The sequence below is a fragment of the Podarcis liolepis genome, assembly GCF_965112155.1.
Source record: "Podarcis liolepis genome assembly, chromosome: 16".
NCBI classification, from domain to species: domain Eukaryota; kingdom Metazoa; phylum Chordata; class Lepidosauria; order Squamata; family Lacertidae; genus Podarcis; species Podarcis liolepis.
Window position 1 is genome coordinate 9,758,042 of NC_139567.1, and position 25,668 is coordinate 9,783,709.

The 25,668-nt window shown below is 49.0% G+C and overlaps 1 protein-coding gene and 1 long non-coding RNA gene across 4 annotated transcripts; one reads left to right on the forward strand and one right to left on the reverse strand.

Annotated features, from left to right (window-relative positions):
* Positions 1-1,342: 1,342 nt before the first annotated feature.
* Positions 1,343-19,516, reverse strand: LOC310695871. 3 transcript variants are annotated; one of them, XR_014520318.1, is made up of 4 exons: positions 11,362-11,605; positions 11,061-11,161; positions 3,142-3,368; positions 1,343-1,454 (listed from the first exon to the last, which is right to left on the reverse strand). It is a non-coding gene; the product is annotated as an uncharacterized lncRNA (long non-coding RNA). The 3 variants fall into 3 exon arrangements; XR_014520316.1 differs by lacking the exons at positions 3,142-3,368; positions 11,362-11,605 and adding an exon at positions 18,695-19,516; XR_014520317.1 differs by lacking the exon at positions 3,142-3,368.
* Positions 17,972-22,243, forward strand: ZNF703 (zinc finger protein 703). Its single transcript, XM_083480569.1, has 2 exons — positions 17,972-18,580; positions 19,527-22,243. The coding sequence occupies exons 1-2, from the start codon at positions 18,287-18,289 to the stop codon at positions 20,970-20,972; spliced, it is 1,740 nt and encodes a 579-aa protein (XP_083336695.1). The 5' UTR covers positions 17,972-18,286; the 3' UTR covers positions 20,973-22,243.
* Positions 22,244-25,668: the final 3,425 nt, after the last annotated feature.

The following is a 25,668-nucleotide window of genomic DNA, read 5'->3' on the forward strand; positions in this document are numbered from 1 at the left end:
CACTTTAGGCAACAGATTCTACAGAGGGTGCCATATCCCCGCCTCCAGTTTTTAAGGCTGCATACACACCATATATTTAAAGCACATCGCACCCCACCCAAAGTATCCTGGGAATTGTAGTTTGCCAAGGGTGCTGGGAATTCTAGCTCTGTGAGGGGTAAACTGCTGTTTCCAGGATTCTTTGGGAAGGGTGTGTGCTTTCAATGTACACAGTCCAGTTCTCTTTTAAAAATTGCCTTCTGTGAATTGTAGTTCTGTGGGCATAGACTACAGTTCCCAGAATTCTCTTTTGGGGACAAATGCAGCCCTCCAGGCCTTTCTGGCCCTGAAGACTCTTCCCCATGCCCCACACACAGAGGGGCCCCAACTTGAACAACATATTGGGAAGGCCCTGGTAAGTCCCACCCCATATACCGTATTTTTCACTCTATAGGACACACTTTTCCCCCTCCAAAAATTAAGGGGAAATGTGTGTGCGTCCTATGGAGCGAATGCAGGCTCCTTGGCTTCAGCGATAGCAACGCGAAGCCTCTGAAGCGCAGAGGGAGGGCTCCCCCTGCACTCTGGAGGCTTCGTGTTGCTTTCGCTGAAGCCTGGAGAGCGAGAGGGGTCGGTGCGCACTGACCCCTCTTGCTCTCCAGGCTTCAGGGATAGCTGCCTGAAGCCTTCAGAGCGCAGCGCGAGTTCCCGCTGCGCTCCACAGGCTTCAGGTTCCTTTTGCTGAAGCCGGGAGAGCAAGAGTCTCCTGGTTTCAGCAGAGAGGGAGAGCTGCACAGCGCCCCTTCAGCCAAGCAGCAGGAGAAGTGGAAGGGGCTCCGTTTCTCCTGCCGCTTTGCTGAAGGGGTGCTGAGCAGAGAGGGGGAGAATTTTTGTTTCTTGTTCCTCCCCCTCTAAAACAAGGTGTGTCCTATGGTTGGGTGCATCCTGTAGAGCGAAAAATACAGTAATTGAACACGTGATGTAGCACACGCATATCAACTTTGTGAAGGCTCAGCCCCCTCAAATATTTTATTGAGGAAGCCAAACTTATTGATCACTTATTTTAAAAAAAATGACTCAAAATAACTTACAGCAATAAATAAATAGTATATACATCACAACCTGCATAAAATAATTCACACATAAATCTAAAACACATTCATGTTTTTTAAAGGAGGGGTTAAAGGAGTGATAAGACCTCCCACCCACTGAAGGAGGCCAGAAAATAAATCTTTTTGCTTAATGCTGAGTGCCTTAAGATATGTAACGATGGTGCCAGGCAAGCCTCCCTAGGGAGAGCATTCCACAGTCTGGGAGCCACCACTGAAAAGACCTAATCGCATGTTGTCATCCTCCATGTGCTTGGAGCATGTGCTGGGGAATTTCAGGGCCTGCTGTGGCTGCAGAGACAGGTAACTCTGGGTCTGGAAACCAAGCCTTACGAGGAGTGCTTGAAGGAGCTGGGCACGTTTAGCCTGGGAAACAGGAGAATGAGAGGAGATATGATAGCCATCTGCAAATATCGTATGGCCTTTCACATGGAAGAGGGAACAAGCTTGTTTTCTCCTGCTCCAGAGGGTAGGACTCAAACCAATGGCTTCAAGTTACAAGAAAGGAGATTGTGACTAAACAAACAAACGGAAAAGCTTTCTGACTGTAAGAGCTGCTCACCAGTGGAACAGCCTCCCTCAGAAGGTTGTGGACTTCCCTTCCTTGGAGGTTTTTAAGCAGAGGTTGGATGGCCATCTGTCATGGATGCTTTAGCTGAGATTCCTGCATTGAAGGGGGTTGGACTAGATGACCCCTGGGTCCCTTACGACTCTACTATTCTATGATTCTATTAACTCATAACTGCTGCTTCCTGTGTTGTTTTTGATACATGAGCAGCAACCAAGTGACCTCTCTGGGGTGCAAGCCTGGCAGTGTGTAAGGAAGTCCTGAGCTGTCCAGACAACAAGACCCCCTCTCAGCCTTGCTGTTGTGGTCCATAGGAAAGCAGAGCAATATGTTTCGCACCAGCTCAGCTGCAGGAGTTCCTGGAAGGAGGCATGCAAATGTCATCCAACCATTTTAGGGACCTCACTCTGGCTTTGCTCCTTAGCCTTTTCTTTTCCCAAAGGTGTCCCACAAGACAGCGGGTATGGATTTTTCCTCAGGGTTTGCTCCCAAAGCCTTTCTTAAAAAAGAGTACAGCCGCAAAGCAGTGGAGGTTTAGGATCAGAGTTTGCCTTCTCCTAGGTGGGCTACCTTCCCAGGGTGGTGAGCCCCATCTGCCCCTCATTTTCCTCTACAGCACATGCAAAAACTGCCTTGTTGATCGTGGGACCCACTATTGGTCTCATCCACTCCATCCACTGGTGTGCTGGGCCCGGGAGTTAACCCGAGCAACACGGTCCAGGTCCAGTCCCAAATCCAAGGATTCCACGAGGAGTCAGTCCAACAGGGCCAAGGCAGGAAACCAGGCTAGGTCAGGCACAGGGTAACAGGCAGGTTCCAGCAAGCAGCAATGTTGCTCCCACAACCTGGGTCGGGGTCCGGCAGCCTTTGATTTCTGATGGGGTAACAGCCGGTCCTGATCCCCCGATGACTCACCTCCCTGTCTCGCCCAAAGGCAAGCACTCCTCCTGCGAGTACTCAGGTCTCTCCTTCTCTCAGACCTGAGTCTCTGCAGCTCAGGAGATATGGGTGGGTTACTAGACCCAGAGGCCACCTCAGCCTCTCCTGACCCAATTGGTAGTGGAGCAGCTGTAAGTGATGGCCCAGCTGGAGGCAACAAGGTCATCCCCACATCTGGAGCCAGGGGAGGTTCAAGCCCCTGACTCGGCCCAGCTGGTGCTTGTAGCAAGGGAACCTGTGCAGACTGGGGCTCTTCAGAATCAGGCCCCAGACTCGGTTCAGCTGCCACCTGAGGCAAAGTATCCAGTGCGGACCGAGACTCCTCTGGCTCTGAGTCTGAGCCCGAGTCCCAGGCCATCACACCTGGTGCCTGTAGTGATGACCTGTAGTGATGACCAACAACTTGATGGACTTTAAAAGGACATTAGACAAGTCCATGGAGGATACAGCTGCCAATGGCCACCAGTCATCATGGCTATGTGGTACCTCCAGTACCATTTGCTGGGGGATTATGGGTGTGAGTGTGCTATTGTGGACCCAACCTACTTGTCAGTTTTCCAGACATATCTGACTGGCCGTTCACTGTGAGACCAGAAGGATGAACTGGGTGGGACCTTGGACTGATACAGAAGGCCTCGTTTTATGTTCTTCTGCTTGAACCTGGTAAGTTATGCATACAAAGCACACACTCCATCACTGACCAATTACCATTTCCCCAGGGAGGAATGGCGAGTGGGTGAGCACAAGGAGCTCGACATCAGCTGCAGTGGAAACTGAAAAGGTGAGAAATGGAACAAAGGGTAAGAATCGGTTTGGGAAGAAGTCTGGAAGAGACTGGGAAACCCTGTCATGAAGCCTTCAGGGGTAGATCCTGAAATATATGGGGTGAACAGGAATGGGGAATGGCACATTATGATGGGCAGTTGGAAAATCATGAGCAGAACTAAGTGTAAAGCATCAGGAGGACCCAGAATAGGAAGTAGCTGATTAAAGGACCAGGAAGTCTCCTGCAGGAAATTTGCAACAGAAATCTCTTCCTTCCTCAATATATGAAGATCAGATTTGAAAGAAGAAAGGATATGCCCTGCCAAAATAAAATACCCTTCTGAACAAAGTGTTTCTTTAAAAGCACAGGTGTGACTTTGACAACAGGATACCATGACAGGCATCTTCTACCATGGTCCCTGCGGAATGTGAAGCATCATCTATTGGTTGCTTCAGACATAGCATTTTGCCCAGGATTCGCCAGACCCACAAGATCAGGCCCTGTTATTCCTCGGTTCCTGTTTTCACCTTTTTCAGTTCTTTTATCATGCTGCTTGCTTTTATTACAAAGTTTCACTAGCTCTATGTTGTTTTTGTACACCAAAGTCTCCGGGATTCTTTGGGGGAAGCCACAACTGCTCAAAGTGGTGTGATACTGCTTTAAATATATACGGCGCATGGAGCCAAAGTGTCCATCATATCCTGGCTTTTCAAAAGGCTTTTTTTTAATAAAAAAAAAACTGTTTTAGGATATGTGTAATGAGAAAACATGAGTTTGCCACTGATGATGATAGCTTCCTTCAAAGAGTTAGGGCATTGGCCACCACAAAAATCACTTGGGGAAGTCAGTGTTACTCCTTTATCCATCATTACTGACATGTTTCCTGTGCTAGTGACTCTGCAGACAGGTCTGTTATTGATGGATCTTTTCCAGTGGTCTCTTGCCATCACTTACAGCCTCTGTGTGTGTGTGTTTTTTCTTTCATTCTTTCAAGTGAAAAAACAAAACAAAACATTGGTTATCATTGGGGTGGGTGGAGAAGCCCTTTTGAAAACCCATTTTTTGTGTGTGGAATGCCTTTAAACTACTGGAACAAGGCCGGAAATATGTGCAAGGCGTGACGGACACCCTAATCTATGTGTTCAACACGGAAATCTCACCAACATGTAATTACAAGTTGCTGAAAGATCTTAAATGCAGGAGAGGGAGAGAGAAAACAAAAGTCCCTCATCGGGCGGAATTGCATTTCAGTGTATGGAGCCCAAATGACTGCATGAAAGTTTGAACACTGGGTAGCCAAAGAGGTCGTTTGTTCCGCAAAACAGAAAACTTCACCATGTGCCGCTTTCCCCATCCCTGTCCATCACAGGCCTGATGGGATAAACAGTACCAGGTAAAAATTTCCCTTCTGTTTTATGCCTTAAGGTACATGAGGCCTCGTATGGCCTGGAATTTAATAGGAACATAATGGGTAGGAAATATGTCCTCCCAAGCAGCACTCTCCCTACTGGAACTGTTGTCTCTTTCTTTTTATCATTCCTGTTAATACCACCAAAGTTCTGGCTCACATGCCAATCATTATGTCCCCAAAACGGTACCACGCAGAAGAAAGAAAAGGGGTATCAGCAGGCTCAGGAGAACACCAAGGCTTGCAAACACGTGAGAGAGAGTGTGTGTTTGCGTGTGTGTACATGTGGAGCCTCCTTACATGGGGAAAAGGGAAAGTGGGAAGCAGCAGAGTTCAGATCTGGAACTGGGAGCTGCTCAGCCAAGCCTCAAGCCAGATCCAAAAGGGCAAAGGGAGGAAGATTGTACTGTCTGCAGGAAGAAGAGGAGGAAGCAGGAAATGCAGGGGAATTTGAGCAAGGGCAGAGGGCAGAAAGGAAGTGAGGGGTTTGTTTGAAGGCACTTTATCACTTCCATGTCCCTCCCCATTTTGGTTTTTTTCCTGGAGCTGGCACTACTTCCCACACCAACATCCTTCCCGTCTCCAAAGGGGTGAGGGCGGTCTGGAGCATAGCTGTCAACTTTCCCTTTTCTTGCGAGGAATCCTATTCAGAAAAAGGGAATTTCCCTTAAAAGAGGGGAAATGTTGACAGCTATGGTCTGGAGAGCAGCCACAGTGTGGGGTCCCTCCCACAAGGCCCAAGGCAAGCTTTGCCTCACATGATTCGACAAATAACAACATATTTCACATTACCGCTCCCATCCTCAAGGTCTTTTCTCTGAAGTTAAGTCCTATTGATTTTGGTAGAGCGAACTTTTAAGTAAGCACACTAAAAATTACAGCCTTGTTCTGTTCTCTAGTATATATGGTTCAGCTGTACTTGGAATGTACTTGGGGAAAGTGGCTTTCCTTCAAGGAACCACCAGGGCAAACAGTCGGGTGAGGGGCTGGAGGGGGTGCAGTTCTTGTTGAAGGTGGAAGCAAATGCCCTTGCCGTGCCCCAACTCTGGAACCCCTTATAAGGGGAAGAGCCACAGTGGCTTTCCATCCAAGACGACTTCAGGCGTATCACATTAGCCAATGATGCACAAAGGAACTGCTACAGTATTTCCCATGGCAGTGGCAGCTAAAGTCCATTGGGTCTGGTAGGGTGTAAGCCAGGAGGTCAACAGTAGGTGGCGCTAGAGTCAATGGCAGGCAGACCCAGGTACTTCTAGTACTACCCTCCTTCCTGGGCTACACAGAAACTAAGGACAAGGTAGGGGTGCCACCGCCTGGACTAGTTGTAAGGAAGGCTAATTCATGTTGATTATTTTGTGTTTAATAACAACAACAAACAATTAGTATCAGTATCAGTATTAGTATTAGTCAGTGCTTTTTTTCTAAAAAAAAATGTTTAGGGATATTCTCATTTTCCTACTCATATTGAAATACTGCCCCTCAATGAGGCCAATCTTAGATTCACAAAATGTTTAGGGGTATGCGTCCCCCTGCACACACACCCTCGAAAAAAGCACTGGTATTCGTATTTATTACTTACACCCTGCCCATCTGAGTTGGTTGCCCCAGTCACTCTGGGTGGTTTCTGACAGAATATAAGAAACACAGTGAAACATCAAACATTAAAAACTTCCTGATATAGGACTGCTTTCAGATGTCTTCTAAAAGTCAGATAGCTGTTTATTTCCTTGACATCTTATAGGAGGGCATTCCACTACCGAGCAGACCCTCTGCCTGGTCCTCACTTCTCGCAGGGAGGGAACCACCAGAAAGCCCTCTGAGCTGGACCTCAGTGTCCGGGCTGAGCGATGGGGGTGGAGATGCTCCTTTAGGGCCAAGGTCATTTAGGGCTTTAAAGGACAGCACCAACACATTGGATTGTGCTTGGAAACATACATGGAGCCAATGTAGATCTTTTAGGACCGGAGCTACACAGTCCTGGTGGTCGCTCCCAGTCATCAGTCTGGATTAGGTAATTGTATTTTCTGAGTCACCTTCAAAGGTAGCCCCACGTAGAGAGCATTGCAGTAGTTCAAGCAGGAGATAAACAGAGCATGTGCCACTCTGACAAGAGGTTTTTAAATGTTGTAAACTGCCTTGGGAGAAAGGCAGGATATAAACTCAATAAAAAAATAAATAAGTCTTGTGAGGACTGTTTGTCTTCACATGCGAATGGTGTATCATGAGAAAATGGAAACAAGCAGTTTGAACAATCCAAGTGCACCATTTGTGCACCTTGAGTTTTTTATGTTCAAATTACAGACTTGTGAGATGCAAAGAGTGCTTTTAGCACATGGAAATGGGCTAAGTCCTTCACTGTGCCTTCCCCTATGCATAACAATCTTTCAGAGCTAGAAAATCGGTCATTAAATCACTCTGAAAGATCATGTCTAAGAACCTGGGGTGGGGGGAGGCCTTATGTTCTGTTGAGTTAATGCTGGATTTGATTTGATTTCCATTATCCATTTATTTGCTTTTCCTTTTAAGTCATATACTCTTTTTTAAAGGCACTTTCTATTGTGTTGCCTTTTCTTTCCAAGAAATCACAAAAGTATGCAACAGGAATATGGAAAGCTGTGTCGTTCCAAATCTACATCTTTATTATCTGACTGACTCTCCAAGGTTTTTGACAGGGTCTTTCCCAAAATCACCTGGAGATGACAAGGATTGAAGCTATTTGTGCTCTGCCACTGAAGTGCAGCCCTTCCCCAGCCACGAGGACTATAAAAAGCTGTCTAGTAGGACCAGGCATCAGACTTCGCATACCCCAACCCAAATAACAAGAGACCAATGAGACTGGTTTGGGGTCAAAACAGGCCATAACTTTATTGAATACGGATGAAAGAGGTTTGGCTTGGGCATGGGGTAATCAAAATACTTCCAGCCCACCTGCCAGAAGTGACGCGTGGTCGATCCAGGTGGGGGCTCCTAAAACTTACATAGGGTGATCCCCCACAGGGACTGCCATCTGGAGGAGTGCCTTCAGCCCTGGCCCCCGCCTGGGCACACAGACATATCCATTCCCCCCAGATCCCTTTCATGGGATACCCCAGCGTTTGGAGGGGCAGGCAGAGACTACAACCTCCCCTCCATCCAAAACAAAGGATTGCCCCATTGCCCAACCAGTTGTGATGATTGCTATCCAGTAGGCAAAACCACCAGGTCAGTGCCAATTAGCCCAGTGGAAAAATTCCTACCCGGCCCCTTGAAGGATGGCAACCACTGTAGCCACAGGAAAGTCACTGACTATCAGCTTAAACCCAGGGTAGGTGGGCAGGGAAACCCGGCGCAGGAACAAACAGGCTGAGCCCCCAGGTGCTGGCTGCTTAAATGGGCAAGGGGCGGATCTGAGGGAAGCCCACCATTGACTGTGTTGGCTCTGCCCCTGGCACAGTCCAAGCCCTGGCCTGCATCCCCATTTGCCAAAGCAGGGAGCAGGCCAGGATACCGTTCCTGATGGGCGGGTGGGGCTTATGCCCTCTCCACCAATCTGGAAGGGCACAGCCGGCTTGAATTCCCTCCTCCATCCTGCAATACCGCCGCACGAAAAGGGTGAGCTGGCTTATACGTATCTTTCTCTGCATCAGATGCTCTACCAATGAGGTTATTGGATGAATTGCCCATATGCTCAGGATAGCAGAAGCAGAGTGTATGTTTAAAACGAAGGAATCATCAGAAATAATAATTCCCCATAATAGTCTGTTGAACAGCATTCATCATCATCTTTGATCTCCTGATGACAGTTTGTTGCTGCTGAAACTACCTTGAGCTGGCAATAAAGTAGCGACAGTCCCTGCTCATTGTTTCACTACCTTTCCTCTTGATTGCCAGCTTTGGACACTCTTATTCATTAAGAAAAATGTCCCTGGGAGCCATCAAAACAAGGGTGCTTTAATTATTCTTATACATTTGGATGCTTTCAGCAAAATAAACTCTCAGATAGTGAAGGGACTTTGGAATAAAGTAGGCAGCTAAAATAAACCACATTGGAAGAGCAAGTTGGCTAGAGGAATTTTTGGCAATAGGAAACACACACACGTACACAAAATAGGGTGCAATATCTTAGGAACTCTGACAGCCCAGAAACTCCCAAATACATTTCTTGTCTGATATGCCAAATGTCATAAAGCTGCCCCGAAACCCAGTATCCAACCTCTGGCAGTGGCTAGCGCAACTCATGACTGAAGAAATATGTAATAGCCTAAGATTTAAAACCATATATCAAACGCTTTCGATTGTGTCCATATTTTATTGTTGAAAGGGGATTGCCAGATGAGCCTTTGATCACATTTGATGAAACTTCTTCATATCCCACTGTGTCAGTTCTGCTATGGTGAAGCATTCTGTTTCAGGAGCCAGAATTTAGGGGAATACATAAAGTCAAGGAGCTACATCTGAACTAGTGCAACAAGACTGTTTACATTTTGTCCACCACCTCCCTAGTATAGGGAGGGTATCATTTGGTGCTTCGCTTCAGGCATCAAAATGTCTTGGGCCAGCTCCACCATTCATTTTCTCATTGCTCTGGAATCCTCTTACATCACCAGCTATCATCTCATCCCTGTTCCAGCTGCTGAAGAGACAAGCTGCTTAAACAAAACAAAAAGCAAAACTGAACAATGACTTATCTCTTCAGCAGCAAGAACAGAGGCTATGAAAATGACCTGAAAAGATCCTGTGTGATTCCTGCCCATGCACAGAACCCATCTCCTTTGGTCATCCAGCCAGCATGACTTAGAGATGTAGGCATTAGTAGATTCAAAACTTTCCATGCCTCAAGTCCATTTGCTGCTTCCTAGTTACATTATGATACAGAAATGGTACAGAATCATAATCATTACTGTCTTTGCTATTGTGAGCTCTAGGTTTTTTGTGGAGCAGGAGGGGACAGGTAAATGGAAGAAATTTGGCTCAGCACACACGTTTAAAGGTGAATCCACTTAAATGAGACTTCCTGAGATTTCCTCACACAAGCCAAACTGCAGTCAGTCTCTGAAATTCGTATTCCTCTGAATTCTGCACTACAGTTCTCCAACCAAAACAGGCACTATCTTGTGAAAATTTGCATATTAGCAGGAATTCACATTAAAATGCTGAAAATGTTCAATGAGTTAGGTTGGTTGGCTGGCTGGCTGGCTGGCTGGCTGGCTAGCTAGCTAGCTAGTTAGTTAGTTAGTTAGTTAGTTAGTTAGTTAGTTAGTTACCGTATTTTTTGCTCTATAAGACTCACTTTTTCCCTCCTAAAAGGTAAGGGGAAATGTGTGTGCATCTTATAGAGCGAATGCAGGCTGCACAGCTATCCCAGAAGCCAGAACAGCAAGGGGGATTGCTGCTTTCACTGCGCAGCGATCCCTCTTGCTGTTCTGGCTTCTGAGATTCAGAATATTTTTTTTCTTGTTTTCCTCCTCCAAAAACTAGGTGCATATTGTGGCCTGGTGCGTCTTATAGAGCGAAAAATACAGTAGTTGGTTAAAAGGCAGAAAAGTGATGCAGAAATGTGAAGAACTGAAGCATTGGGAAAATCAGAAACTGGGAGAAACCAAAATGGGGCATGTTCACCCATCCGTACCTGTGAAAGGAGTCATTCACATCTCATTACCTGCCCCACCTTTGTGCATGCATATTTCTTTGTCATTTTCTTCCAACTTGAATTACTCTTAAGCAATTGTTATGTTTTGCTTTGCTGCTGTTTTCCTTTCCTTCCCTTCCCTTCCCTCCCTCCCTCCCCAGCTTTGTTCTTGCTTCTCTCCTGAACTTGAATGGCTCCCCTTTGAGGAAAAAACACACACACACACAGCCAACTCCCATCCCTGCCATCACCGCCGTTCGGTTCGAATCAGGCTTGCGGTCAGTTTCAGAGAAAGGTCTCGCAATGAGGTAGAACTGACAGATCCGACAAGCGGAGTGATTGATTGTGGTTGGGAAAGTGGTACTTGAAGCATGCCATGTGACAAGCCTACTTCGCTCAGGGGAGGCCTGCCAAGTCCTCCTTCCCAGAACTCTGAGCACGTGGGCCCCGGCTGTAATGGGCGGCCATAGATGCTTAATAATAGCAACATTGTTGCAAACTAAAGCATCTGCCAGGATCTAATATGATTAATTATACAGCTTGCTCGCTCGGCTTTTTTTTCCTTTTCTTTTCTTCAGGAGGTAGCGGTAACCTAAAACCTGTGTTCTGCGATTTAGGGAAGAAATGGCAAGGCTCTGATTCCTAGGAATGGACGCTCGTAGGTCTGCGATGTGTCTACTCACAGTCAGGAAAGCTCTCCTGGAAGCCTTTTCATCTCCATCCTGCCCAGCCGCTCAGCCAACAATTGCCGTGTGGTGTTCCATTGGCAAATTCCACGCCGTCGCTTAGAAATACATAAAAGGAAGTAGGAAACTGTCAAACAATCTGAGTTATAAATCTGTTAGTGGTGTGGCATGCCAATCAGAGAGGCAGGTTTACTGGTGTTTCAGCGGGTAATTTGTTCCAGATAAGCCATGGGGTTTTTTTAATTTTATTTTTAAATATCGTAGCAATTACATCACCCCAAACATACCATGTACTCACCCTTTCAATTTTCCACCCTATGGACTGACAGACTGGTTCAGTCTGTGCTGGCTGATATAATGCTTCCTTTATACATGAGAATTCATCTGACTGAGGCCATGATTCTCCAAACCACGTCCTTCAGGGCAACCTTTGCCAGCCTGGTGCCCTGCAGATGTTTTAGACTACAATTCCCATCGGCCCCAGCCAACACAACCATGCTGCTGGAGCTGATGGGAGCTATAGTCCAAAAACATCTGCAGGGCATCAAGTTGGCAAAGTCTGCTTCAGAATAATCACGCAGAACACACTGAACTGAACATGGAGAGAAAGGCCTGAGGGCTGGACTCAAGGACTTCAAGCCCACAGAAATTCAACCAGTGAATTTGTTCCCAGATATAAAATTGCAGAAGCCTCCCTTGGGGGAAACAGGCTAACCATAATTGAAAATAATATATTGCTTTGCACACCTCAATTATCCGACTGCTGAGGTTCCAGCACTTACTTTGGGATTTGGTTTCCTTGGAATTGGGTTACTGGAGACTGATTGGTGTTTTGTAATATAAGATTTATTTACACATATATGCCAAAGGAACTTCAGAGGAAGAATACAATGTGAAACAGCTGAATTATAATTCAACAAGAAGTTTGATGTCATCACTTGTGGGTTACATTGAGACATGTTTCACGTAGCTCACCAATGCCAGAATATTTGTGCTATCTAGGACTGTTTCTTGCAAACTGTTCCCTGCCAAACTACAAGTACTGATAAAATCATCCCAGCAGTTATCACCAGCCTGCTACTGCGTAAGGATAAAGGTATACTTAAAGGTATGTCTTATTGCCATTCAACTCCAGCTTTACCATTTATATTCTTATATATCTGCCAAGTAAGATATATTGCACCACCGGAGACCACCTTTTAATTCTCATTGTCAGCTGGAATTGAACTTCAGGTACCGCTAGGTGTATCCATTGCTAGTTCAACTGAGAGTGGAGCCATTGAAGTCAATGGACATGGCTGATTCAGGTTCAATAGTTCCAACGGGTCTACTTTAAGAAGAACTTAGTTGGCGATAACTAATATATCCCCGCGGCGGGGTGCACTCCCATCGTTTGGTCCCAGCGCCTGCCAACCTAGCAGTTCGAAAGCACCCCTGGGTGCAAGTAGATAAATAGGGACCGCATACCAGCGGGAAGGTAAACGGTGTTCCGTGTGCTGCGCTGGCTCGCCAGATGCAGCTTCGTCACGCTGGCCACGTGACCCGGAAGTGTCTGCGGACAGTGCTGGCTCCCAGCCTATAGAGTGAGATGAGCGCACAACCCTAGAGTCTGTCAAGACTGGCCCATACGGGCAGGGGTACCTTTACCTTTAATATAACCAGATGTGTCCAGATTCCTTCCTCCCCCCCTCCCCTTATTTTCCCATCCATCCATTTAGATTGATAGAAACCTTTGGAGATAGGAACTTGCCCATCTTTCCAACTCCATAGAGCACCCCGTAGGTTGATGGCATCATATGTCATGATAATCAGGGCCGGCCCTACTGTTTGACTGTAATGGTAGGGGTTGGCCCTGATTGGCCCATGAGGTGGACATCTTGATTACTGGATGCTGGGGGTTCTGTATGCCATGCAGCTTGTTGCCCTCTGTTGTGGTGCAGGATTCTGTCCTGTCACCAATAATGACGCCTGGTCGGCTTCTGTATGAGGAATCAGAGAATTGTAGAATTGTAGAGTTGGAAGGGGACCAAAGGCCATCTATTCAAAACCCCTGGAATGCAGGAATCTCAGCTAAAGCATCCATGACAGATGGCCATCTACACTCTGCTTAAAAACCTTCAATGAAAGAGAGTCCACAACCTCCTGAGGGAGACTGTTCCACTGTCGAACAGCTCTCACTGTCAGAAAGTTCTTCCTGATGTTTCGTCAGAATCTCCTTTTTGTTTATCTGGAAGCCATTGGTTCCCTCGTCCATGTGACAGCCCTTTAGATATTTGAAGATGGCTACTGTATCTCCTCTCAGTCTCCTCTTTCCAGGCACCATGGCACCATCTTGTTGTTTGCTTCAGGCAGCCAATGGCCAGCTCTCAATACAACCACAACATTCATCCCCATCAAGTAGCAAATTCAAATGCTGTGTAGACAAGATTGGGGATAATACAGGGCCACAGAAAAGCAAGGGAGATATCGCCCAAGGGGGGACTATTCATGCTTAGTGGTCACAGAACACTGAGTGTCAGCTGGGAACAAAAAATGAAAATGTGGACAAAGGAATAGAACAACTTGCAAGGAGGTGTGGCTGCTTGTTGTGAATGGCTGATAGGAGCACTACTGTCAGGAAGTAAGCATATTCTGCAGCATTTTCTTGCAGGATTCACTTATAATAACACAGTTTCCCATAAGAAACCCTGCAGCTATGGTCCTACTGTATAATATCCATGAACACAACAGGGTTGTAGCCACAAACTCCTACTCAGAGGAGACCCATTAAAATTGGTGGGTCCAAGTTAAGACCTCTTAATTTCAACAGGTCTACTTTGAGTATGACTAGCATTGGTTACAGCTCATCATTTGGGGGTGGTGGGGGTTAGTTTGCTAGAGCCACTTTTCCTCAGCTATGCCCAGCCACGTGAGTGCTCTAACTCATATCGGGCACATGCTGAAATCCTAGCTCCACGGCCACTTGACTCAGCTGTGACTTTGAAGGAATTGCTAAGCTTGTGTCTGGACACATACCTGAGAAGCATTTGCAACTCAGACATCTCACAGTGGCTTTGTGGTGTCAGCCATCACTTTGAAATGATTGTGTGTGAACCTGCCTTTGGAAACGTCCCAGCCGCCTAGATTTATGGCAATATTCTCTGCTGCTCTGGGTGCCATTCATGCCTGCTTTCCACTTGTCGGCAACACTCATCAATCTACCTGACCGCTACTTGATTCTATCTCTGCACTGAATTATTCTCCGACAACTTGTGATTGCTTTTCTCCCCACAGCCCTGAAGTATTGCATGCTAGACGGTAAGAACTTGGTAGTATTCATGGCCACCTAAAGTGAATTTTCATTTCCTTGGAAATTCTCTGGTCTCATCAGCACTGTAAAGTCCTACCTCCCATTCCATGGGTTCCTTTCAAAGACAAGCTCCTGCATTGGTTATGTGCAATTTTAGTCCTACTCAGAGTAGACCCATTGAAATGGATGGACATGAGCCGAGTAGGATTTTGCTGGAAACACGCCAGTTAGTCATGAAAAGAGCCTTCCATTGGCTGCAACTGAAAATTGTTTCCAAGCCTAATTACTGTGGGTGGAGCGATTTGTGTTTATTGCATGGCACTGCCCATTCACTGTAAACTTTACAAAGGTCACCCCACCCTCCCATGGAGAGTCTAGGTAGCTGCAAATCTACCCCATAGTAGGGGCCATAGCTGTCTCTACAGCCATATTTCCCAAAGTTGGGAAAGAGCCTTCTGGAAAAAGCCCAATCAGTTCCAAAGAAGGACAAGAGCTCGCATCTGCTGACTCCTTTCCGCATAAAAGGGGAAGTATTTGCCAATGTCTCCAATAGACCAGGGATTCCTGTTTTGTCCTAATAATGGTGGAACCCAGTGAGACCCAATTTTCAGGAGTGTTTTAAATTTGTCTGAATTGCTCATCATTGGTTGTTTTTGTTATGAGTGGGGAGGCCAAAGGGGGAGTGGGCAACCATTTCCACAGACCCCTGCAACCTAGCATGGAGTCTGGTTATGCATCATTAACACACGAACAAAGGAGGGCAGAGCTTTGCACAAAATCTGCATATGCTACTTTATACACCTAGATGCAAATCCGGAAAGAATTACTCAAACAGAAATAGAAATATGTGTCCCCATAGTGGGGTAGACTCTGGCCAGGCCATTTTATTTTTATTTATTAGATTTACATATGGCGCCTTCTTCATAAGATATCAGGGCAGTTCACAGAATAAAATATAGGATAAAAACAAGTTAATAATTAAAACAAAACAGAAAATGCAGACGCATTTAAAAGGCTGTAGAATATTACAGAATATCCACAGCATAGATTTGAAGCACATTGCGTCCATCATACAATCCTGGGAACTATAGTTTACTCTCACAGAGCTACAATTCCCAGCACCCTTAACAAATGACAGTTCCCCATGCTTTATAATGTGCTCAGAATTTATGAGACTGAGTGCCACCCAGATGACCTACTGTATGTGCCCGCTCAGTCTGCATTTCAAGTGCTAATCCTTGATGGGCAATTTCACAGCCCCTGCTCTAATTTCTTATGGCTCCTTCCATTTAAACTGGGCTTGGACCAGACAGCCTTCCAAATGGAGGATGCCATTTGAGGACTGCCCTTTGTAAAACAGGACACTTGGCCACATAGGTACCAACTCCCTAGAGCCCTGGGTACCCAAATACCCACAAAATTCCCCATGAAGGAGCCGGGCACCCACAAATTTTGGGGCCAGGGCCATGCATGGTACCCACAGCCCCGTGGGACCAAGCTGACACTCTTGCTTGGCTGCCACAGAAGGCCAAAAGGGGGGAGTGGGTTAAAAAACAAACAAATCAAGATACCTGAGCTGAGGTTTGAAGGTCTGACCAGTGAGACTTTCTTTCAAGTAAATATGTGGTAGCTCAGAGGCACAACATCTGCTTTCCTTTATGTCCATCTATTTCGTTTAATAAGTTTTATATACCACTCGACTGTAAACAAAAACCCTCAAATCCGTTTACAAAACTAAAAAATAAAATTATCAATTTAAAAAAACAAGTTTTTCAAAAATTATTCCATACGATTAAAAACAACAGTAGCAAAAAAGAAGTACAACACAGGTGACTTCTATCTACATGTCTGGATAGGCTTGAGCAAAAACAAAAAGGTGCTGCCTGGTGTCAATAAGACAGGGGGTTCCAAAGGGTAGGTGCATGCAGAAAGCTCCAGGTTCAATCTTCAGCTTTTCCAGCAAGGGCTGAGAATGCCCCCTGCCTGAAACTCTGCACAGCTGCTGCTGCTGCTGCTGCCCATCAGTGTGCACAGTGGAGGGCTAGATGGACCAATGGTCTGGCTAGGGCCCAGGGGTTAGCAAACTTATTCAGCAGGGGGCCGGTCCACTGTCTCTCAGACCTTGTGGGAGGCCGGACTATATTTGGGGGGGGGGGGTATGAATGAATTCCTATGCCCCACAAATAACCCAGAGAAGCATTTTAAATAAAAGGACACATTCTACTCATGTACAAACACGCTGATTCCCAGACCAGGCAGGATTTAGAGGGTGATTGGGCCAGATCCAGCCCCCGGGCCTTAGTTTGCCTACCCATGGGATAGGCAGAAGGCAGCCTCCTGTGTTCCTGTGCCTAGGATGGCCCCATAATGCAGAGACCACAGTGGCTGATTCTAAAGGCCCTCTAGTGAATCCATATTATGGGATGGGCCCGAGCACAAGTGGCCGGAAGGCTGCTGTTGCAAGCAGGCCTTGCTTGAGGGTTTCCCAAGAGAACAGGATGCTGGTCTGATCCTTCAGCAGTGGCGTAGCGTGGGTTGTCAGCACCCGGGGCAAGGCAAGTAATTTGCGCCCCCTAACCCGTGGATTTGCACCCCCTAACCCTAACCCCCAGATGTTGCGCCCGGTGCGGCCGGGCCCCCCCCTGCACCCCCCACGCTACGCCACTGTCCTTCAGGGCTCAGTCTTTTTATGTTCTTAATTTTGAAGCTCACCATTCCACATTCTTAGCTATTTTACCAACAGACTGGCTTCGGAAGAGCATATTTTAGACCCGTGACCTTTCGTTTTCTTTTCTTTTCTTTTTTTCATGCGGTGCTTATCTCCTGCTTTTCCTCCTGGAAGGAAGCCCAAAACAACCACAGTACCAGCAAAACAAACAGAGAGAGCAACTCAATAAACACAACATCCGGTTGCCTCCAATGCTAGCGCTACTCAGAGTGGACCCCTTGAAGTTAATGGACCTGACTAACTGAGGTTCATTAACCTCAATGGGTCTACTCTGAGCTTAGTTGGAAACAACCCATAGAAAGGATGTGCTGGAAAAGGCTTGCAAGGCTGCATACGCACCACCATACTTCAAGCACACGACTTCCCCCAAAAGTGTCCTGGGAACCACAGTTTACCCCTAGCAGAATTACAATTCCCAGCACCCAGCACAAAACTACAGTTCCCAGGATACTTCGGGGGAAGCCATGTACTTTCAGTGCACAGAGCGTAGGCAGCTCATGTGTACTGTAAGTGCCTTCCCCGCACCCGCTTCTCCAGTGACGAAAGAATATTACATGTTTTTTGTTCTTCCTGAATTCCCGCCTCCTTTAAAAAAGAAAGAAGGTAAAGCTTAAAAGTCTTTGCTGCTCAGTTAAGTGAAGAAAGGTGAGCGCAATGTTTTCCATAGACACACACCCTTTTCCCCACTGCCTTTCTCCCTACCCCCCCTCCTTTTGAAAGTGTGGGGGGGAGCCAGCCTCGCCCCTGGGTGCAATCCGGCGAGGGCGAGGGCGCAGCGCCCTTTCGCAAACGCAGCTCCTCGGCAATCCGCGAGGTGCCAAAACGCGAGAGCGCGCGAGATCCCTTTAAGCCCCACATCTTCCCACTAGGCTAAGCTCCCCCCACCGGCCGATCGCCCCTCCCCGAGCTCCTTGGCACGTCCCCGATTGGTGGGCAGGGCCGGTGCCTTTGAAGTGTGCTGCAAGATCGGAGCTATTTGACGTGCGGCTCCGGGAACGGGAAGGGCTTTTTTTTTCCAAAAGAGGTTTTTATTATTTTTATTATTATTATTCTTTCATTAAAGTCTCGCTGGGGCCGGTGCGCTCGTCTTTGCCGCCGCTCCTGCCAGGCGCCCGGGCTTGGGCGCTGCGGAGCTCGCCTCTCCTGCCGCTCCCTCCCCCTCCCCAGCCCGGCCCGACCCCACCCCCGCCCGGCCCGCTCCCCCAAATGAGCGCTGGCTCGCCCGCTGGATCTAACGCAAGGACATCGCCCACCAGCAGCGGAGGGAAGAGCGCGGCCGCCGCCGTAGCAGCCGCCGCCGCCGCCACCTTCTCGTCCTCTCCAGCCCAGGCTCCGGGAGCCGCGTGCCCGGCGCTCTCGCACCTGTCCCCGGAGGACCCCCTGCGCCAGGCGAACCGGCTTCCCATCAGGGTGCTGAAGATGCTGAGCGCCCACAGCGGACACCTCTTGCACCCGGAATACCTGCAGCCCCTCTCCTCCACGCCCGTCAGCCCCATCGAGGTCAGTGCCAGCCAGCTCGTTCCTGCTTTCGCTTCTCCCTCTCCACACACGCCGCTCCCCCGACGGAGAATTGGGCGACGGGAGGGTCCCCCGGCACCTCCGGGCGCTTCTCACCTGCGTCCCTCCAGAGCTGCGCCCCGCTTCCCTCGCGTCGGTCCGCGGTCCCTTGGGGAGCCCCACCCTGATCTCTCGCCCTGCCTTGGACTAGAAGTCCGTCTGTTCTCTCTCTCTCTCGGAATTTGTGGAGCCGGACGGGAGAAAATCCTCGCCCGGACTTTCCTTTTAAATAGAGTCTCAAGCAAAGAGAGTTATTTGAGTTCTGTGATTTTAACACAAATTCCGACGGCGGAGGAATCGCTTGTTCGTTCCTCGATCTCCCGGGCCGAACTTTGCGAGGCAAGGTTCGTGGGCGATCGTTGCGCGCGCCCGGAGCCTTTGTGGATCAAAGGCGGGTGATCGCGGGATCCATCGGGGTGGGAAGGAGCGGGGTTGGGGGGGGATAGGCAGCGGGTGTGAATCGCCGAGGCTGCTGGTCTCTCGGTTCCTGGGAGAATCTTTCACCCGGGTTCGGACCCTCCATGAGCCGATCGCCCGTCTGGAGAGTGAACCAACCCGGGCCGGATCTGCTCGTCTGTGGGGTTTGCAGGAGGGGAAACTTCCGTCCGGTTCCGCCGGAGGGAATTTCCGTAAGGGTGGCGCTCCTAAAAAGAAGGGGGGTAGCCTAAAATAGTAGGGGAGTCGGGGCGGGAGTGTTTTTGCAACTAGGGCCGGGAAGGGGGCACCGTCTGCGGGATCTCCGCGGTGCGCCCCGGGGGCCTTTCCGAGTCGTTGCCTGTCCTTTGGGTGGGTGTTGTATTGGCGGTGGGGGCGCAGTTCCTCCCGACGCGTCCAGCTCTGCGTGGTCTAACCAGCCTCTCTGTCTCCCTCCTTGCCTTGCCTTCCCCAGCTGGACGCCAAGAAGAGCCCTCTGGCGCTGCTGGCGCAAACCTGCTCGCAGATCGGCAAGCCGGACCCTCCGCCCGCCTCCAAACTCAACTCCGGCGCTTCGGCCGGGCTCTCCGGGCCGGACAAGGAGTCCGGGAGCCGCGGCGGCGCCCTCAAGCAGCTTGGCGAGCCGCCGACCGAGGACAAGTCCAGCTTCAAGCCTTATTCCAAAGGCGGCGATCTGCGTAAGGAGGGCGGCGGCGGGCAGCCGAACCAGGCCGGGCCGGGCGCGGAGAAGACGGGCTTCCGCGTGCCCAGCGCCGCCTGCCCTCCTTTCCCTCCGCACGGAGCAGCCGCCGCCACCGCCTCGTCCTCTTCCACCTCCTCCTCCCCGGGCGGCTCGAGGGGCAGCTCTCCGCAGCACGCGGATTGCAAAGGCGCCGACGACAAGAAGGAGATGGATATGTCCGCCAAGGCCAGCCCCGACGGCGCGCAAGGAGCCGGCGGCAGTAGCAGCCGCGCGGGCAGCGGCGCGGGTAGCGCGGAGCCCGGAGCTCATACCGAGGCCGCTTCCGGGCGCAAGTCGGAGCCTCCGGCCCTGAGCGCGGGCCACGTGGCTCCGGTGTCCCCATACAAGCCGGGACACTCGGTGTTTCCTTTGCCGCCCTCCAGCATCGGCTACCACGGCTCCATCGTCGGGGCCTATGCTGGCTACCCGTCCCAGTTTGTGCCCAGCTTGGACCCTACCAAAACCAGCCTGGTGAGCAGCCAGTTGCCTGGCGCCTTGGGGTTACCGGGCAAGCCCCCCAGCTCCAGCCCTCTGACGGGGGCCTCTCCCCCTTCCTTCATGCAAGGATTATGCCGCGACCCCTATTGCCTGAGCTACCACAGCGCCTCGCATTTGGGCACTAGCAACTGCTCCAGCTGCGTGCACGACCCGGGCAGCCTGAAAAGCGGATATCCCTTGGTGTACCCCACACACCCTCTGCACACCACCCTCTCCAGCGCCACACCCAGCCTGCCGGGCCACCCGCTCTACACGTACGGCTTCATGCTCCAGAACGACACCCTTCCCCACATATGCAACTGGGTGTCTGCCAGCGGACCCTGCGACAAGAGGTTTGCCACCTCGGAGGAACTGCTGGCCCACTTACGGACCCACACGACACTGCCAGGGGCAGAAAAACTCCTGGCTGGCTACCCTACCTCTGGGCTGGGGTCCGCGGCATCTTGCCACCTGCATCTCCCACCCGCCGGCCCCGGGAGCCCCAGCTCCTTGCCAGGATCGCTGTCTTTGAGAAGCCCGCACACTTTGGGACTAAACCGGTACCACCCTTATGGCAAGAGCCACTTGCCCACGGCCGGGGCGTTGCCTGTGCCCTCTTTGCCCGCAGCTGGACATTACTACTCTCCATATGCCCTTTATGGCCAAAGACTAACCTCAGCCTCTGCACTTGGATATCAGTAACTATAGTTTCCCGGTGTCTGCCGCCTCTCCCTCTTCTTTTCCTGCCCTCGTCCTGGGACTATGTATTTATTTACTGTATGTTAGCTTAACGCTGGGAATTATAAGTGCATTAATACACCAATGAATCAATGGTATGCAAAAAGTCTGTGTCCCCCCTCCCAAAAAAATAATATTGATTATAACAGTACCCAACCTAAATCTTTCTCTCTCTCTCTTTTTGCTTGTGTGGGGGCTCTCAATTGTGTTTTCTTTTATCTTTCTTTTAACCCCCTATAATTTTCTTTTTTTAAAAAAAATCTCTTGATCCCCCATAAACCATTTGCATGATTCTCAACAAAATGCATCCCTCCCTCCTTTGTTTCCTCCCCCCTTTTTTCTTTTTTTAAAGGAAATAGTTTTCCCCCCTTTTGTACAGTTATCAGAAATGTAATTATATTTTTTTTTTGTCCTTTTGTGTATTGTGTTCTGAGGAAAGGGGCGGCGGGAGGTCAGCTGGGAGATGTTCTGTGGCTTTGTTCTAGCTGCAGGATGGTAAGAGCATCACTTGCCATGCGGTGGTGAGATGCACTTTGCTGATGGGTTGTAAGCAAGGAAGGACCCCAGCCTCTGCCGCCGGCTTTGGTTCTGAGGACTACTCCATCTTAAGTCGGGTGCCCTCTCTCTTCTCCATAAAGTCAGGTGCTCTGAGCTTTGAGAGTTGGTGGGTGCCCTGTATGGAGAGGCAAGGGCTGATGTGCCAGTTATCCTGGTGCTTGGATGTTGCTGATGATACTTGAAGCCCCGAAAGAGTGCTGAGCAAGTTGATCCATCACGGGGACACCTACCACAATTTTTTTGAGGTGGCTCTTTTGTTTATTTTGGTGTTTTGTTTTGTTTTTAAAGACCTGGATTTAAATAAAATTGGCAAGCACCCTCGAGGGACTGGAACTGAAGACCTGTTTTCCCCCAACATGCACCAAATGAAGAACTCAAAATAACTTTTGCTTAGCCTAGTTCAAGCTGGATCCTTATAAAGAGTCCGGCTAGCCCCAAGGGGCCGGTTGCATCCTCAACTGCAGGCTCAAATCTACATACCAAAAAAAACACCATTCAATCCTCCCTAATCCCCCAATTTATCTTGACCTATGGGAATGGAACTGTCATTAGGTTGTGGAGCCCACCCCACCCCACCCCCAGTCTTAACGCAGCGCGGAAGGCTGCGGATCATTTTGGGTGATAAGAGCTCCATCCTGGTAAGTCTTATTTTGTTAATAAATGAATACTTGGCTATATCTACCCTGTAGTTTGTGCTGTCTTGCATTCTCCCTTCGGCTGCCTGTGTGTTGTGCGCATTCCTTCCGTATGAACCACAGCACCAAAACAAAATTGTGGGGGGGGGGTGAAACTCCTCTAGTGAATGACCTATGGACACATTAAAGATTAGCAAGAATATGAAGGTGAGGGTTTAGTTTGGGGATTTAGCTCAGTGGTAAGAGCATCGGTCTTGCATGCAAGCGGTCCCTGGTTCAAATCCTGGCATCTCAAGGTAGGGCAGGGCAGATCCCCTGTCTGACACCCTGGGGAGCCACTGCCATGTCACTGGAGACGATACTAATTTGGAAGGATCAAAGGTCTGCTCGGTACAAAGCAGCTACCCTTGCTCCTAATTTCCAAGGCATTAGCAGCTGAAGGTTTTTCTTTCTCGTGCAGGAGAAGGCATTCTTGTTCTCTGCCTCCCCAGGTAGGAACAATGAGGTGGTATAGTCCTGAATTTGTAGGGTAGACTGTATCCTTTCAGGCTGCAAGGGGTCACCTTTTTCGCTTCAAAAAATAACCTGCCAGCAAGCGGCACAATAGGCACCAGTCTGAGCTCGCTTCTTTCTCCTTGATATGCCAACATTTGCAGCAGCAGCATCTTTTCCCCCGGGAGCGTCACCTCCGCACACCTGTCACCTGTTCCTTATGGCCCTTTCTGCCACTTGATTCTGCTGCATGTATAGCCTGCTTCAGCTTCCCTCCAAAGTGTTTCCTCAAGACGCACTGCCTCCGCGAATGAGTCCTCGTTATAGGAAATCTGCAAACTGAAGGACTGTGTCAGGAGTCTTCACAAAAAGCAAAGCGGAGGAGTCAGCGGCGTAATTTTCTAGCCTTCCTGGGAGAAGGATCACCGAAAGGCTGCAGCGCCATCTAGTGGTAGAGAAAAAATCCAGCTGATTGTGTGTCTTGGTACGAACGCCGGTTACGATTACTTTCCCTTGCAAATCTGCCGAAAGATGCAAAACACGAGGGGCAATTGCCTCGCGCTATCATCTGATTTTACTCAAATTCCCAGAAGGTCTTCCATCGCTCAGCCTCTTGGGATACATGGCACTAAGCCAGGTGGCCTTTCAAACTTGGGGGTGGCTCCCCCCACTTTCTCCTTTTGCAAAACAGTGCTGCATAAGCTTTGCAAACCAGCTGCTCTGGGCAGCAATATTTGGGGGCGCCGTTTCCATATTTCGGTCTGTGAAGAGCCGGCAGACATCCGTAGTTGAATTTTGCAGCTGAGGTCTCGAAAGGTGCGCTTGGCAAAATTTGCTCCTGGGCTGGGCTCCTAGACATACTCTTCTCCTGGTAGCAGTGGACGCAAAGTAGCATGGAATTTGAGTCAGGTGGGAATGCTGGTGAATTGAGTAAGCTTGGTTTGGCTTTCCTTGTGGTTGTTCCATTTCCACTCTACCTGCATTTCATTACCCTCCATGGTACTAGTTGGCATATCCATGCCCTCTATTTAAAATCTGGTGGGGGGTCTCTAGTGTTAGGCCTGCTCATTAATGTTAGACCCATTGAAATTAATGGCCCCACTAACTGAAGTCTGCTCTGTGGATCTGCTCTGATTTAGTAGGATTTAGTTGGGTGCAACCCCAAGTTTCAGTCCAGTTCACTGTGGGAACAGAAGGGCATAACAGAAAGCCTCCCCCCCCCCCCAGTGCAGGGGCACAGGAGGCTTGTATATGCTTTCCATATCTCCATCCTGCTCTGAACTCACATTCCATGATGGAACATAGTGAGGAAAGAAGGGTCAAGATATGCTCCCCCAAAATGTCCTGACACTCTTGAATTGTGCCAAGGAGGAGAAAGGGAGCTCTGCATGCTGCAGAGTGCATTAACTATACTGCACATTAAATCGAGCGGCTTCGCTGGTGTTTGTCCTGTTCACCTGCTGAGGCTGCAGGACACTTAGTAGAGTCTCTGTCTGTGTGCACACCATGTCTTTAAGGCACCTCCCCGCAGGAATCCTGGGAACTTTAGCTTGCCCCCACAGAGCTACAATTTTCAGCAGCCTTAACAAACTACAGCTGCCCGGATTATTGGGCTTTGAATGTGCTTTAAACGTATGGTGTGTTCACAACCTCCATCTTTTCCCTATTTAGCCAGCTGGCAGCTACAGACCACATCCCAGTGGGGTAGCTAAGCTCTGACACCAGGCACAGCCTCTCTCTCCTTCAGTGAGACAATTGTCCGTCATTAATGCAGGGATTCTGTTAATAGGTGAAGGGTTTTTGTTTACTCGGCCTAGTCAGTTTTCATCGGTTTTTAATGCTCTTTGGCACATTGTCTTGCATTTTTTGTTTTCTAAGCTGATTGGTGAGTCAGAAAGCCACCTAGCTTTTCAAAATTCATGCATTGGTGTTGAGATATACAAGTCTTATGCAAGTAGTTGCTTATATCTATCCTTCCATCACCACCATCCCAAATCACTTTCTTGAATGCTTGTAGCGGAGTTCCTATGCACTAAAAACTGAAACTTGGCTTCCAAGTCCAAAAGATATGAATTGAGATATTGTAGACAGGCATGATGTTCCTTTTCTTCAGTGGCTAGTATAAATGAAAGACAGGTGCTGAGCTAAGCTTGTGTAGAACTACAACCTCTGAGCTGAGTTCAGTTCCAAACTGTGGCTACAGGGGACCTGGTGTCGAATTGAGATAGAATTTTAAAATTCCAGTCTTTGCTTTTGCCCTTACAACAGGCCTGCAAGGTAGGACATGGTTCCATCTGTTAGGTGAAGGATTTGTGGCTGGCATGTGGGGATTTGCTCAGCGCCACAAAGCTACCTGTTTGTGGCATCATTGCCGCCAGAAAGGCAGGCTTGAATGCTCATCCTTTCACATAGGAAGCCGTTTGTGGGGAACGACTCCTACAGACCATGTTGGTGAAATCCTCTTCCTCGCTCGAAACCATGTGACTTGCCGGGCAGAAAGACTTTCTGTCTTCTCCGTCAGGAACTGTGCTGCCGCCAGAGCCATGTGTGAAGCAAGCCCTACTGAATCAAGGGCAGAGATGGAGGAGCCAAACCAGCTCTCGTCCCTCATCATCTCAGGCAGGACTAAGTTATTTTTGAAACATAAAATCCGGTTTCAAGCTGAAGCTGATCGTGTCTTGCTTTGTTTTCACTGTGTCTTTCTGAATTAACAGAATCTTTGCATAGCAGTTCCGAGGGAATGAGGGCAAAACCGCAGGGATGCCTGGAAACCCATTTCTAGTTCTGTGAAATATCAATTGGATAGGATTGTAGGAACCTGCCTTACACTGAATCTGATCATTGGTCCCTCCAGCTCGGTGGCTGGAAGTGGCTCTCCAGGGTTTGGGGCAGGGAACTCTAGCAGAAGATGCCGGATATCAAACTGGGAGCCTTCTGCATACAAAGCAGGGGCCCTCGCACAGAGCGATAGCCCT